General features: G+C 48.3%; 1 protein-coding gene across 1 annotated transcript; it reads left to right on the forward strand.

Moving 5' to 3' along the window:
• Nucleotides 1-2085: 2085 nt before the first annotated feature.
• Nucleotides 2086-5794, forward strand: LOC107548105 (uncharacterized). The gene is made up of 3 exons (NM_001323023.1): nucleotides 2086-2420; nucleotides 2562-2894; nucleotides 5048-5794. Exons 1-3 carry the CDS (start codon nucleotides 2190-2192, stop codon nucleotides 5567-5569), a joined length of 1086 nt encoding a protein of 361 aa, NP_001309952.1. The 5' UTR covers nucleotides 2086-2189; the 3' UTR covers nucleotides 5570-5794.
• The last annotated feature ends 10281 nt before the right edge of the window (nucleotides 5795-16075 follow it).

Here is a 16075-nt window from a genome sequence, read left to right on the forward strand (position 1 = left end):
GTCCTCCTCCCGTGTCACGGTGTCAGTTTTGCGACGGACTCGTGTTGAGCTCGCACGAATGGTGGCCCGGCCGATCGACGTCGCCGGCCGCCTCCTAGGAGCAGGCACGCCGTGCCCATTGGCTATTGCGATGTCCTCATGTCACTTCAGTGGTTGATCGCGGCAGCAGCAGCAGCTACCGGCGTCATCATTCTGACAGTAACGCGGAAGCTGATATTCTGCGTCCACTACCGACTTGCTTGGTGCACAATGCAAGTAGCTGAATACAACGTCCATTCCCTTGTAGTAGCAGCTGCCGTATAGCAGCCAGCAGGAGTGAGTCTGAAGCAGGTCTATCACGGGACCCCTACATTAGGATCTTAATCAAATATACTTACGAGTCCATCATTTTGGGTAATAGCTGAATCTGGTCGCCAACAGACACGGGAAAGTATAGTTTTCTTTTTCTCTACGAATATTGACCTGCTATCAGCCCACATTCAAATGGTCAGTGCCAAGAACAACGATGCTGCAAGTAATTGAATAAATTCTGCTGCCTGGCCTGGGCAATGGGCGGCACCTGATCGGCCAGCAATAAAACGCGCGACCATCATCTCAGGCCTGGAGCAATGGCCCCCCCGCTCCTGTAAAACAGCGGAGTACGTCGGCCTGAATTCGTACACTTGTCATTGCTGGCTGGAATTCAGGGAAATCATCGGGGGGCTCAGGCGGAGGAGGCAGCGGGATTTAAAGCGAGAGATATGACTCGTCAGCGAGGTAGGGAGAGGAGAGACCCCCCACACGCCGCACAGGATCATTCAATGCCCCGCTGAACATGACAGACATGTTTTCATCAGTTCTTGTCTCTGATTCTGACAGTGACAGGAACGGATTGGTATACATAAACACAAGTTAAAATTATTTTTTATTCAGAGATGCGGACCATTCATACGGAGTACTGCTACCAAAAAAGGCACAAGGAACTGGGAAAAAAAATCACACAGAGATCAATCACCCTAGAGGCTTGGATCGCAGCCTAGCTAGCATTGATGAAGAAGGCAAGGCAAAGCCCAGAGGAAGCCGTCTCGTCTGCCGGTTTGTTGCCGCGTCGCCGTCGCTGCGTCGTTGCAGCGGCCGCCCCATCAAATGCGTCTCAGCACTTCAGCAGAGTGCCAAGGATCCGAGTCCGACCGATCAGTTCCCCCCCGCGTGCGTTTGCGTTTGCTTGCACGGGTTGCCGAGTCGCCGTCGCGTCCCGCCGCCGCCGCCGGTGCAGCCGAAAGCGCCTCGCCCCACCACCGATGCTTGCGGCCGCCGGCTAACGGCAACTGCACGTACCCATCGACTGGCGCGAGGCGCCATGCAAGAACATGGCCATGGGCCATGGCCCGTTCCCATCGAGGCCCAGGGGCCGAGCGAGACGAGACGGCCACGTCAACGGAACCGAATTCCCCCCTGTCCCCAGAACGGAAAGCTCCCCCCGCTAACCTCGGCCTCAGATCAAACGTGCGCGCTACTCCACCACCGCAAATGTTATGTAAGCGCTCACAGTCTGACGGAACGTTCTGCTTGGAACGGAGCGGAGCGGAACAACTTCCACAGCACAGCGAACGCGCGGTTCAGTTCTGCTGGTAAGAATTTCGTCAGGCGGCACAGGCTCAGGCGTCCTCAGCTGCAGCAGTGATTCGTCGATGGAACGTAACGATGCAGGGTTAGCTGGGCGCCCGGCGGTCGCTGAGCTCAGCTCAGCTGCCACGCACGCCGCCACCAACAACGCCACCACCACCGGTCCACCGGCGTGCGTGAGCGCGCGAGATTTTGACCGCTCCCCCAACCTCTCCACGCCCGTTTCGTTTCCTTCCTCCCTTCCCTTGGACGCTTACACGCTGCCCCTGCCTTTCGCGGCACTCCACACGCGCGCCACGGCCGAGCGCTCCCAGCCTCCCACTGAGACGCGGACCCTACCGGCGTGGGGGCCCCGCGTGTCAGTCAAGCCTACCGTTAGGCGACTCGTACGTCCTCCATCGAGGCGGGCTGCCGAGCTGCGTCTACGTCTCCGTCTGCGTGCGCGTCCGTGTCCTCCTCCGCCCCTCCGCTTAGTTATAACGAGAAGAAGCAACAGCTGAGCTGCCTCGAGCAGCAGCAACAAACACGCGCGGCACGGCACGGCAGCCTGACTCGGAAGCTACACGCAGGCCGGCCGTAGCGAGATGAAGTCGAGGGTGGCGCTGGAGCCGCTGGCGGAGGAGCCCGGCTGCGGGGAGGAGGACGCGGCGCGCCGGCGCTCGGGCCTCCACGCGGCGCTGCACCGGTGGGCGCGCCTCCTCTCCGGTGGCGTGGCAGGGGACGACGCCCGACCGGCCGCCGACCTGCGCGTGCTCCTCTCCGTGCTCGCCTGCCCGCTCTCCCCCGTGCCCCTCCTCCCGCGCCTTCCACGCCACGTACGTACGTGCGCGCGCCGCAGCCGCAGCCGCAGCCGCCGCGCCAACACTCTAAAACCTTCCTCCTCCGGGTCCCTCCCGCACCCCACCATATATGCGGGCGTTTGCTTCGCTTAGAATGACGGCACGCCGTACGTGCAGGTCGCGTCGTCGGCGCAGTACATCATCGAGCAGTTCAGGGCCACGACGGGGTGCGGGAAGCTGGAGGACGGCGCCGTCAAGAGCATGTACGCGTCCGGCCGGGTGCGCCTCTCCATGCTGCAGGAGCCCGGCGGTGGGGGAGGCGGCGGGCGCGGCCACGAGGGGAGCTTCGTGCTGTGGCAGCTCGCGCCCAGCATGTGGCTCGTCGAGATGTCCGTGGCCGGGCAGAGCGTCGCCGCGGGCAGCGACGGCCGCGTCGCCTGGCGCCGCACGCCCTGGCTCGGCGCCCACGCCGCGCGCGGCGGCTCCCGCCCGCTCCGACGCGCGCTCCAGGTTGGCACGCCCGCTCCCCCCCACTCTCACTGCCACTTGTTTGTTTTTGCATCGTGATGCCATGTTCCTTTGTTTTCCCCCCATCCGTGCGCCTTTTTCACCCCCGCCGCCTCGTCGCTTTGCCGATCGCCATGGCATGCCTCGCATGCACAGCGTTACTGCTGCTGCTGCTGTGCCTATGACAGGCGGGCTCCACTTGCGCCATTGCTAGCTTTCCCTCTGCTTTCGCATGCCAATCCATCGAATAGCCTCCTGCTTTTGCGCACGCCCTTTCGCTTTGCAGTCCATGAGAGAGAGAGGGAGAGAGAAAAGAAGAGTAGAAGATCCCTTAAAACAACTCGATGCGAATGCGAACGCGATGAAGAATCTTTGTTAAGCAAAAAAGCGCTTGGATGTGCATGGCCTCTGCACTGCACAGTTGTTATCTTGGGATCTGCAGCGCATGCCACACTGTTGATGTCATGATTGCCTGACGGCTCATTGCTCTGCTCTCATTTGAGCTCTGCAGGAGAGTCCCAGGTCCTAACTGGCTTTGTTTGACCTACATTAGCGGCAGTAGGTGGCGTGAGATTAGGCTGCCTTTATTTTTTGCATCCATCACATGGTGCTAGAATAAGAATATCTCTGTCTGTGGGCTGCTCTTTTTATAAAGAGCTTCATCAGATCAGTGTGAGATGTCTGAATGTTTGTTGGTTGGTTTCATCACTCAGGCCTCCGGGCCTCAGTTCATCATTATCTCAGATTGGATGCTTTTGTTTACGCTTATCCCGATCAACTTGGCAAGTGGAGCCCTTGTTGTTGTATATAGGTTCATCCTGCGCCTACACCATCAGTACACATATGTTAGTGTGATTCTGAGAGTTGACGAAAATACTTTTATGTTTTGGCTGATGAAAAGCTTGGCATGGGGAATATACAAGTCCCCTGCCTACGAAATTGCATTACTATGTTTAATCTTGGGAATGTCATGAACAGTGCTCCTAATCCTATGAAAGGAAATAAATTATAGGCTTGTTTGCTTGGGTCGTTAATCCGGCTGTGGCTGCGGCTGCGGTTTATATAGTATATTGTCTTTATAGATTGCAGCTGCAGCAGTCCGAACTAGCGGCTGCTGCCGGAGAGCAGCCTGAACAAGCTGTAAGACTCTGTAATGCTGCTGTCAGTAGGTGTCTTTCGGCAAAGCTATAGCAGTAGGAAAATTGGGGGCCGATGTCATGCTCTGATCCTCAAGATCTTCATGCTCACTGGATCAGACGTTTTTAATTCTTCGGAGCAGGTTATATCTGACTGGCCTACACTCTAGTTTATTGTCCGAGTCGGGGGTTTTTTTAGGACACACTATTTGGCCAATTTAATAATGAGTACAGCTCAAGTGAGCATATGACTTTTGGTGGGCTACTCTGATGAAGCACAGGCACATAATACAGTTTTGGTCATTTACTTCTTGATGAGTAGTACCATTAAGTTTCGCTAGGTCCCTTCAGAAATGGATAACAAATGTAAGAAGTGTCCTAGCTACTTGAAAAAAATGCAGTACTCATGCTGGAGGAGTGTACGGATGCAGCACATATGTTCGAGGCGCTTAGCTGTTTGTACCATCGCAAAGAATTCTAAACAAGGGTGCTTTGTTTAGCACAGTACCGCATCATTATATCAGCAGTGTCCTCTGTCCCATGGCAATAAATTATGGTGTACTGACATGTTCTTACCGAAACACTGACGCTGGGAACGCACTAGACTGCCGGTTCCCACTTGCTAGCTGTTGCATGTTCCACTGTCCTCTATGAGAGTAGCTGAATGTTCTGAAATTTTTTCTCGAGGTGGAACTAATTATATCTGATACGTATAAAATTTCAGAGCGAGAGCGTATGCACTTGGGCTGACTTAGATTACCATTTTTGTTGGAGAATCTGATCCGCCCATCTGATTTTTTTTTTTTTTTTGCTCGCATTGGTGGTCCTAAAGGCACCGAACACATGCGTGCCAACAAGTCAAGGAGGTTTTCATCTGCTCAGCTTTGCTGACATATGCATCTTTTTTTTTATTTCATTTGTGGTTTCGTTGCATCCCATGATCATGTTACTACTGCAATGTAATGTAACAAGTTGTCAGCGTGTTCGCTGAGCGGATTGGTGATTAATTCGTGCACGCAGGGCCTGGACCCTGTGACGATCGCGTCCATCTTCTCGACGGCCGAGCACGCCGGCGAGAAGGAGGTGGACGGCGAGGACTGCTTCGTGCTGCGCCTGGACGTGGGGCCGTCGGTGCTGTCGAGCTGGAGCGACGGAACCGCGGAGGTGATCCGGCACGGGCTGACGGGCTTCTTCAGCCAGCGCAGCGGGCTCCTGGCGCGGCTGGAGGACTCGCAGCTGACCCGGATCCAGTCCCCCGGCGCGGCCGCCATGTACTGGGAGACCACCATCGCGTCGGCGGTGTCGGACTACCGCGCCGTGGACGGCGGCGTGGCCGTCGCGCACGCGGGCACGTCCACGGCGCACCTCGCCCGGTTCGGCGTGGGCGTCCGCGCCGCGCGCGTCGTCACGCGGATGGAGGAGTCGTGGACCATCGACGACGTGGCGTTCAACGTGCCGGGGCTCGGCCCGGACGCCTTCATACCGCCGGAGGAGGTCAGGAGGAGCCGGTCCTACGGCGCCGCCATCGCAGGCGGCAAGTGAGCTCTCTCTCCGCCGTGTCAGTCAGGGCTCAAGCGTCTGTGTAACATAGTCTGCAACTGCATAGAGAGAGCTTTGCTGTTTGGTAGCTTCGTCGTCTTTGTCTGTCTTCCCTTTATTTTGTAACCTGTGAGTGAGTGAGTGAGTGAGTGAGAGTGGCATCGGTGATCGTGCATGTACATATATGGATCTGATTTACCCAAAAATAATAATGACAAAAATTCTAAAGCCTCTGAATCTAGACATCTTTTTTTTTGGGGTACTACTAAGGAAAAGAAGACTGTTTGAATCTGTGATTGATTGATTCAGTCTACTTTCATGGATACAGGATACACACTGACACACATCTTGAAAATGGACAGACATTATTTGCGCCTTGAACACCAGTTCTAGTGTTCTGGAATGGAAATCTATTTTGTCTTGAGGTCGCAGAAAGATTCAGATTAGCGCACATCTCAAGCAGCTGGCTACAGTGCTGCTTGCCTTTTGCGCCTGGCATCAGCACTTGCGTATGTTCGCAGCGCGATCACGTCACCAAAAGGCTACGCAGGTCGCGCTCCGGAGGCCTGTTGTGGGATGCTGCTTGTCTTCTTCGCGGCACCGGCACGGCAACCAACCGGGCCGGCCTGTTGCTGGGTCTGCATGCCCTTCCATTTTCGTCGCGGTAATTGGCTTGGCAATGGCAGCTGATATGAGGAGCTAGTACAGTCACTCTGAATCTCTCTCTGGTCGAGTCCCATCCCATCCCATGGCGCGAAAGACGTCCTGAGGGGACAGTCAGCACACGCGCGCGTACGACGTTGCTCATACGGGCAGACAGCCGGCACATGGCGGCCCTTCCATCCATCTTCTAGTACTCGTAGTAGTACATCAGCTCTGGGCTAGTGGGCTCTCGCTCAGTCAAGTGCGACCTACTAGGAGTCTAGGAGAGGAGACGACGGATGAACCATGCCATGCCATGCCATTCCACTTGTGCCCTCCTCTGGTCCTGCTCTGCTCACCCAATCCACATGTCAAAAATGTCCACGGGGCATGCATGCTGTTGCAACAGCCGTCACCTACTGGGCAACGTACCTCTGTCTCCTCACGCCAACAGAGCAGAGCGTCGGCAAGAGACGTTGGAGGTGAAGCCGTATCAGTATCATCTCCACTTGGAATGGTCCCCGGTCGAAAAATCTCAGCCAGGTGCACGCACGCATGCAACGGCAACGCATCGTCGTCGTCTGATCGGATCGGATCGGAGCAGCAGCGGTCGAGCGGGGCCGGCGGGGCGCGCCATGTGCGACCTTTTGCTCGTTCTGGTTCTGGTCGAGGACAGTGCTGGGAATTTGGGTCGGGCTTTTCGGGCCAGCACGAGCACGGCCCAAAAATAAGAGCCCAAAGCATGGCCCGGCACGAAATAATATGGGCCGGGCTAGCCCGGCACGAAGGCGGGCCTGGGCCGGGCCTCAAATTCCGACCCGTCGGGCCCCCAGCACGGCACGCATAGATGGGCCGGGCTTGGGCCGGCACGGCCCAATTAAGCCCAATCTGTTTAATCTCTTTAATTTAGTAAGATATTGACTTTATATTGTTGTTATATTTAAAGTTTATGTGGTTAAATGATGCTATAATTGTTTAATATCTTTAATTTAGTAAGATATGAACTTTATATGGTTATAATATTTTGATTTTATGTGGTCAAATATACGGGCCGGGCTTGGGCCGGCACGGCCCAACGAAGGCACGGCGTGGTTTAGGGCCGGGCTGGGCCACTGTTTTTACACTTCGGGCTGGCACGGCACAGCCCAAAAATTGTTTGAGCTTTCTTGGCCCGAACCCGTTTGGCACGAAGCACGATGGGCTTGGGCCGGGCCGGCCCGGCACGGCCCAATTCCCAGCACTAGTCGAGGAGAGCGCTGGGTCAGTCAGTAGCGATCTAGTCACTACTGACACTATCAAATCAGAGGTGATGTCACCCCCCAATGATTCGGATTAACTAAACTTGCTAGTTGTAGTAGACAGTATAGCGACTACTATATCTAATATTCGTTTATTGCAACTGCAATGGATTCTCGCTGTTTCTTTGTCTGGATACATATATTAGACAAGTTCAGGAAAAGACTAGCTCGCCACCGTGCTCATGTGCAAATGCAAGTATTATGCTCTCTCTCTCTCTCTCTCTCTCTCTCTCTCTCTCTCTCTCTCTCTCTCTCTCTCTCTCTCTCTCTCTCTCTCTCTCTCTCTCTCTCTCTCTCTCTCTCTCTCTCTCTCTCTCTCTCTCTTGAGAAGTTCTTTTTTTTTCTCCTAACCCAATACCCACATACCACAAATACTGTCGTTCTAGTTTCTTTTCCCAAAACTCAAATAAGTTTGGCTGCGTTCGCACAAATAGTTTTTTTAAAAGAAAAAGGATATATAATCCACTCTGAACTCTGAAGGACAAGCTCCAGTCCAGGGGCGTTCAACTGTAGTTTTCTTTCAGTTTCAGAACCGGTAATGTCCTCTCTGCTAGTCTGTATTTTCTGCCGCCAAACTGTCCCATATAGTAGATAAGTAGACGTCATCGTACTAATACAGAATCAAAATGGTTTGGTTAGACATGCATGATCGCACATATCGTAATTCGAAATTTAAAGTAAACCACCTTTAGGACCAAAACTGAACCTAACCTTTCGTCGTCATTTAACTAGTTGGACACAGAGCAGGAGTAATGGAGATTCAGAGAACTGGACGAGGGTTCAGACTGTTGGAATATAATATAATTGAATTGTCCACCTCTTCCTATCAGCTTAAGTTTTTGGGTTGAATTGGTTGGTGCATGCAACTTAATATGGTATCAGAGCCAGAGGTCACGAGTTCGAATCCTGTTTAGCACAATTAAAAATAAAATAATTGTTGCTCGCTCCTAGTTGGTGCATGCAACTTAATATAAACTTCTGTCCTGTGAACAAGGATGAGTATGAACCTAGAGCAATCCACGCGATGGGCGCATGTACGGCGTCTCAAGAAGGCCCAGACCACCGTGCTTTGTACCAATGTTTTTTAGCCAACACGACACGACATAACTTTAGGCTAGACAAATACTAAAACCTAATCATAACAAGGCCCAAAGGCACGGTGAGCCGGTGCTCAGTGCCGGCTCAAGCACGACACAGAGCTATTTATAAAAAATAAATAAATGTTTTCTATGACGTCTGTGAAAAGATAAAAATTGTTGGAGCATGAAAAAACCATTTAAACATTACCTTTTCTAATTTGTGCCGCACTCGGTGTCATACATCCCGAGTAGGGCTGGAAAAAAAGCTTGAGGCTCGCGAGCCGGCTCGGGCTCAATCAGGCTCGGCTCGGCTCGGTGAGACTCGCGAGCCTAAACGAGCCCGAGCCGAGCCTAATTCCATGGCTCGCTACACTAACGAGCCGAGCCGAGCCGGCTCGGTGAGGCTCGCGAGCCGGCTCGAGGCTCGGTCCAAACTACTGCAGCTATCACTTGTCGGTTGTCAGTTTGTTTACTAGTGTTCAGTCATCTAGATCTAGTGACCAGTGTGTTGTTTTGGTCACAACTCACAAGGAACTAGAGTGCGAGGACATAATTTTTTATTATATGGAACATATTGTGCTTTAAATTTGAGCTAATGACTGTAATTACTGTTGTTGAGTATTTGAGTGTACAGGCTCGCGAGCCTATATCGAGCCGAGCCGAGCCTCATTACCGAGCTCGCGAAGTGACCGAGCCGAGCCTGGCTCGGCTCGCTATTCCACCGAGCCAAACCGAGCCTGGCTCGACTCGGCTTGTTTCCAGCCCTAATCCCGAGTACAACCTATCTAGTCGTGATGTATCGTCCATCATGCCTAAGTTTGAGATACGATACAATAGGACCATTCGGGCTGTGCCATTTGGGATGTGCCTTGAGCTCTTATTCTCGGGCCGTGTCTAGACGGTCAAAAATGACCCGGCCCAAAATTTTTAGGTCTAGTCGTGAGTTTCCAAAGCATCAGGTCGAGACGTTTGAACCAGTAATTACAATATACATTTTATATATTTAGGACTTGTTTGATGTCTATGCATCTAACTCAATTATTTGGATGTTATCGATTTCATCTAAATCCACATGTGTAAAAATAGATTAAGGTAAACTTTAGATCAAATTTTACTCTAATTTATCCTACCACACATGGACTAACGTGAATCCGACTACATCTAAACCCTAAACGACCCTAGTGATTAGGTCTTTCCAAGGGAGAGGTGTGAAGACACAGTGGGGTGGGACACGTGATGTGGACACCTGCTGTGTGGTCGCAGTTGTTAGAAAATTAGGTATTATTAATTTTAATTTAATCTAGAAAACTAATGTGATGTATGTGGCGACATATATGTGCATGCGTGTACCACTAGTCGCATAAGCACTAAACATAAATAAATCATGCACAAGTATTGAAAACAGGAAACCCTGTGGAGGGACCGATGCTCAAGGCATCACTGGCTTCATTCATAAGAGACATCTCCTGTGTATGTTCGATGTAGTCGTACGTACTCGATGCAGGTAGATGTACGTAGTGCAGTCCCTCAAACAACGTCGACGATGAAGAACCAGAGCGGATAAAGCGAGCAGTCGCGAGTATGCTCCCCAAAAACCTGATCGCCCGCACACACGTGCAAGTGTACCTCTGCGAACGGCGATTTCGGAGGCCTGCTCTCCCACTCTCTCTGTGCTTGCAGAAGGTAGGACGGGAATGGGCTGAGTGCAACGCGTCTGAGAGACTATTCGCGTAACCGGAAGAGCGTCCACCTCCTCCGTATTTATACACGCGTAGAGGGAGGGGAGAAGGGCAACAGACAGTAACAGTTGATCCATTAGAGCCAGAAACTGATGAGCAATTACAGCCAGAAACCGACATTTGTTACTAGCCATAAGACAGGAAACAAATGATCATCATGACGGTCATCACTCCAGGCAAAATGCGCAATCGTTAGGAAGGAATATTCGGACCAAGGTCCGATCTACCACGAACCATGGCCACGCGCACGTGTGGTAGTCATTCATCCTTTTCTCAACTTCTCAATAGATGCACCAATGGTCCACCTATTTAAGTTGATTGATTTGTCCCGTGAACTTTCAATATGATACTAAATTATTGCATTGGTACACCTTAGCATTAAAGTGGGCCATTAGCATTGACTATTAAGCCCAAATTAATTCAACAATCCCCACTAAATGCTAAGTCACACTAAAATGCTCTTATCATCTCAAACGTTTGATATACTGGTGTTTCGATGGAGAATGTTAAGTTGAACATCCACCTAGAACCTAAACTACATTTAACCACAACTACACAATGGACTAGGCCTTGAATTGGCAGTTTTGCGTGGGATAAGTTTCATCTAAACTCTTTACCAGTACTAGATTGTCGAACGCATCCCCTCTGGTTGGAGCATATAAGTCAAACTCCATAGCCTTTCATGGGTATCTAGAGACCACCAAGATCTCATAAACTGTGGCTAGCAATTAACCATATATATATGTTTCTCTAAAGATGTTCTGTAGGACAACATCTTTGCTTCACAAAGCCACTTGGAACATATTAAGGTGTAAACACCAACCTAACTTACAGTAAGAAAAGATATGCATCTGAAACTGAAAGTGCATTCATCCCTTTTGTGAGTTTTGGTGATTTGGATAACAACACATTTAAAGGTCTAACGAGTTTGCTAAGTGTTGAACAGGAAATTCAGTATGATGAACATACTTGAATAGTGTATAATGATCAGTGAACAAAGGTTCAACACGAGGTTAAATAACCAATGAGACAATGCAAATGGATATAATATGATCTCTATATTGGTTTGAATATATGGACAAGACCTGAGAAATCACTACATACATATGATCAGAATAGAGGACAAAGTGATTTAGAGGATTGGTCAAGCCAAAGAGAATAAGATATGAGGAATCGTGAATTGGCTTGACCATATTACTATCAGTCCATATATGCTTCTATGAGAATCAAACTAGAGCTTGATTAATCTTAACAGTTATATCTAGAAGACATTCAAGCAAGGTTCACAATATTGAAGAAATGATTCTCTCAATGGATGCTCAATATGATGTGACTCAAGAATGGCTTGATAGGGTGAAGATAGCAAGGAAAGGGCTTCGAGGAACTAGGCGAAGGTGAAGGCCAAGCGACGGCTTGTAGACCGAGGTACCATGGCTAAGGTGAAGAAGAGAGTACTTGCACTAAGTCGATGAACTAATCAACTATGAAGAGTTATAACATGTTGATGCATCAGTAAGGTGACTTGAAGCCATGATTTGAACTCATATAAGGTGATATGGTACAAGTCACAGGGTTTGGTTTGAGTTTGCTTCAAAAGGTGAGACAAAGATGTTTGTGATCCTTATGAAGCAATTCCATGGAGAAATCACACATGAGACACCAATGACTCAAGGAGTTTACTTCATTATATTTTATTTAACTTGAGTATAGGAATCGTCGTACTATAAAGGGGGATCCAAAAAGAAGGTTGGTGTTTGCCAAAGCTCAAACCTCTCTATTCAAAAGCTATTTTTGAAAAGCAAAAATCTCTTTAACGTTCTATGGTTGACCGTGGTTAGGGTTGAGAAACCTAGAGTGTTCTTGCTGAAAAGCAGCTGAACTTCTTCAACTGTAGCTGAGCTTTCCAGCTGAACTTGACTTCAGCTGAGTTGAGCTTCTTCAGCTGCAGCTGAGCTTTTCAGCTGAGCTGAACTTCAGCTGAGTTGAGCTTTCTCAACTTCAGCTGAACTCAACTTCAGCTGTGAACCTCTTTGACCATACACCAGCTGAACTTGCCTCCGGGCAGTTGAGCTGGGATTTTCTCTCCTAAACTCACTGGTCAAGACCGGTTGAACTGGTCCTGAGGGGCAGTTCAGCTGGTCTCTGACCCCTCTGACCTCTGATCTGCAGTCTGCCAGTCAGACTGGCAAACAGGTCGCCAGGAGCTGTCAGGGGCGGTTCAACCGCCCCCCCTGGCGGTTCAACCGGTTTTGGTCAACTTTGACCAGTCTGCGGTCAGTCTGCGCGTCAGTCTGCCAGTCAGACTGGCAGACAGGCTGCCAGGCCTGCCAAGGGCGGTTCAACCGCCCTAGGGGGCGGTTCAACCGGTCTCAGGCAGAAAAATCTGCCCAACGGCTAGTTTTGAGCTCCACCTATATATACTCCCTCCTATCTCTCTCCCCACAACGAAGAGCACGATTTGAACTCCATTTCTAACCCAAGAAACACCTCCCTCTCTCTCTCACACATCTCTTGCCTCTCCCATTTCAAATCTTTGGAGAGAAATCTTTGAGTGAGCTTGAGAGCTGCAGTTTTGTGCTTCATCTCTAAATCTCTCTTGCTCTTCTTCTTCATTCGAGCTTTGGTACTACATCGAGTTCTTTGTGGATTCATTACTCTTGGAGCTTCTAGCTCCTAGACGACTAGGTGTCTCTTGTGAGTCTCCAAATCTTGTGGAAGACCACAAGAAAGTTTGTATTACCCGCTCGTTTGAGCAAAGATTATTGTGTGGGCTTGACCTTTGTGGTCGGCAAAGGGAGGATTAGGGTTGAAAGAGACCCGGCTCTTTGTGGGCGCCTCAACGAGGAAGTAGGGCACCTTTTGTGGTGTGACCGAACCTCGGGATAAATCTTGTGTCTCTTGTGTTCTTGCTCATTGTGTTTGTTTGTGTTCTTCGTTCTCTCACCATTCCGTGGAAGATTGTTTATATCTTTTTGGTGTGTGGATTTTGAGAAGTGCCCTTCTCAGATCTACTACTTTGAACCCTGTGGATCATTTAGAACATCTCATTTCCAAAGTTAACTAGGTGAATTTCGAGATCAATTCAGTTTTACCCAGTTTGCTTCTAGTTTTTGTTGAAAAAGTTTTAACTTGCCTATTCACCCCCCTCTAGGCAACTTTCAATTGGTATCAGAGCCTAATCCTCGTTCTAACGCTTAACCACGTGAGGAAAGATCATGTCGGGGGGACTAAGAAACGAAAGTGCTTCTAAGCTTGAAAAAGTTGAGGTTGCCTCGACTTTATCTTTTGGTGCAGATGTTGATCCTAGGGAAATAGATCTTGCCATGAAAATCGCCGAAAGGATGTTCCTCAAAATGAAGGAAGATGAGGCGAAGAACAAGATTGAAGAAGAAGAAAATGATCGATGGAGACCAAACGACGAATCCACCTCTTCACAAGGTTCGTCTTTCAAATCCACTTCTCATATGTGCTTTATTGCTAATGGGAGTGACAGTGAAAGCGAAAGTGAGGATGAGGAGGAGCAAGAAAGTGATAGTGAAGATGAGGATGATCTTCAACAATTCTTCGCTCAGCTAAGCAAGAAACATCGGATGAGCTTGCTTAAACTCATGAAAAGAGCGGAAGAACAAAAAGAAATGCTTCATAAGCAAGAAGACTTCCTCATCAGAAAAATTGAAGACTTAGAGAAGTTGACCAAAGAGCATGAGAAGCTAAAGTGCTCTCATGATGATTTGGTCCAAAGGTATGAAGACATTTCAATTGAGCAAATTAAAGCTGTCAATCATTCATCATATATTGCTCAATTAGAAAATAAAAATGCTATGTTTAAGAACACGATAGAAAGGCTAAATATTGAAAATCTAGCTTTGCAAGAAAAACATGATATGCTTGTATGCTCTCATAATAAATTTATGGATTCACATATCATGTTAGAAATGGCTCATGAGGTTGTGTTAACTAATTTGAAATCATACCAACCTCACATGTGCACATGTGTTGAAATTGAAACTATATCACCATGTGCTAACAATTGTTGTTATCAAGCAAGCCAATCTTCCATTGAGCTAGAAATTTCAGGAATTAGTGATATTTCTATCACACAAGAAAATAAAGAGCTCAAGGAAGAAGTTGGAAGGCTAAGAAGGAGCTTAACACTTTTGAAGGGAAAGTGTCATGCTCAACCTTCTCACGATAACCATGATAATATGGTGAAAAAGCTTGAGAAGGGGACAACCGTAGCATGCACAAAACCCCTTCAAAAGAATACCAAGCTTTTCAAGAAGGGCATGAGCAAAATCCATGGTAAGAAAATTAATGATCATACTATTTGCTCTAACAATGTGCCTATGTGCTTCAACAAAGAAAGATCAAAGAGAAGCGATAGAAGGTGCTATGGATGCAAGGAGAAGGGTCATGAAATTGGTTCATGCCCCCACATGAAGAACCAAGACCTTGCACAATCAAGAAAGATGATCATCAAGAAAGATGAAAGCAAAAGGCAAATGCATTGCAAGGACAAGCACCACATTTGCTACAATTGCCGTAAAAAAGGTCATCTATTCAAGGTTTGTCCAAATGGTAAAACTCCTAAGCCTAACTTGTCAATACATTCAAATATGCTTAGGAGACCCAAATTTGACTCTTGTGCTAGAAAGGTGATGAGTTCACCACATTCTAGGACCAAGGCTATTTGGGTGCCTAAGTCCTTATTGGCTAACCTTGATGGACCCATCATGAGATGGGTACCAAAATGTACTTAATAAGTTTTGCAGGTACCCAGAGATGATATGAAGCTTTGGGGTGCCTGAGCGGTTTAACTCAATTCTTACCTCAAGCTAACAATCTTACATTGTCTATCCTTTAAGATTGACCCAAAGATGAATTGAGTTGTTATATCACTAACTTCATATTCATCTCTAGCAAGAACTTGTGTTGTAGGGAATAAGGATTAATCTTTGTGGGAATCAAGCAAAAGGCCTACAACCAAGTGATATCCAAAGGATGGTAACAATTAATTCTTAAGTGCACATTGCTTTTAATTGGTATATTCCTTTGTGTCTTTTGTATCCACATAGGAAAAATGAAGCACTTGAGAATGAACTTAAAAGATTTTACCTTGCTTTGGAAAGGATCTAATTATATGGTAGATTGCAAGTTCATATTTTTATATTGTGACAATCTACATGCTTTAAATTGATTGTATGTATCTTGTGGCATATTTCAAGTTAATCATCATATTATTGCCATGACCTAGAAATAAAGAGGATTATCCCATGTTCTTAAATGAATAGAGTGCTAAGTAAGAAATTCAAATTTTTAAAGCACTTACCAAAAGGGAATTCTCTATATGACTAGAGTTGTGAGACTAATGTTTCTATCTAAGTGTTTATGTAGTATCACAACTTGAGAATGTGTTTCTCAAATGGAGTGTGTCATTCAATCTATGCGTACATTTTAAAATTTGAAATGAGGTTTATTGTGGAAAATTATTTTAAAATTTTCATTCCAAGCTCAACTGGTCTGACCAGCTGAACTTTCTAGCTCAGCTAGGGAGACCAGCTGAACTTCTGAGTTGAACTTCAATTCGGCTGGTATTCACCAGGAAACCCCCTGGCTGAAACCGGTTGAACCGGTGTCCAGGACCGGTTGAACCGGTCTGGCACAGTTTGACCGGCCAGTCTGACCATTTTTTCAGACTGCGTCAGCCCTTTTTTCAGATGCCTTTTTCAGTCTGCGACAGCACCTTTTTCA

This window comes from Zea mays, chromosome 1 (genome assembly GCF_902167145.1).
Source record: "Zea mays cultivar B73 chromosome 1, Zm-B73-REFERENCE-NAM-5.0, whole genome shotgun sequence".
NCBI classification, from domain to species: Eukaryota; Viridiplantae; Streptophyta; class Magnoliopsida; order Poales; family Poaceae; genus Zea; species Zea mays.

Coding starts and splice junctions, on each gene's coding strand:
- LOC107548105 (NM_001323023.1), top strand. CDS start 2,190: ATGAAGTCGAGGGTGGCGCTGGAGCCGCTGGCGGAGGAGCCCGGCTGC. Junction 2,421..2,561: donor TCCCGCGCCTTCCACGCCAC/GTACGTACGTGC, acceptor CCGTACGTGCAG/GTCGCGTCGTCGGCGCAGTA. Junction 2,895..5,047: donor CGCTCCGACGCGCGCTCCAG/GTTGGCACGCCC, acceptor TCGTGCACGCAG/GGCCTGGACCCTGTGACGAT.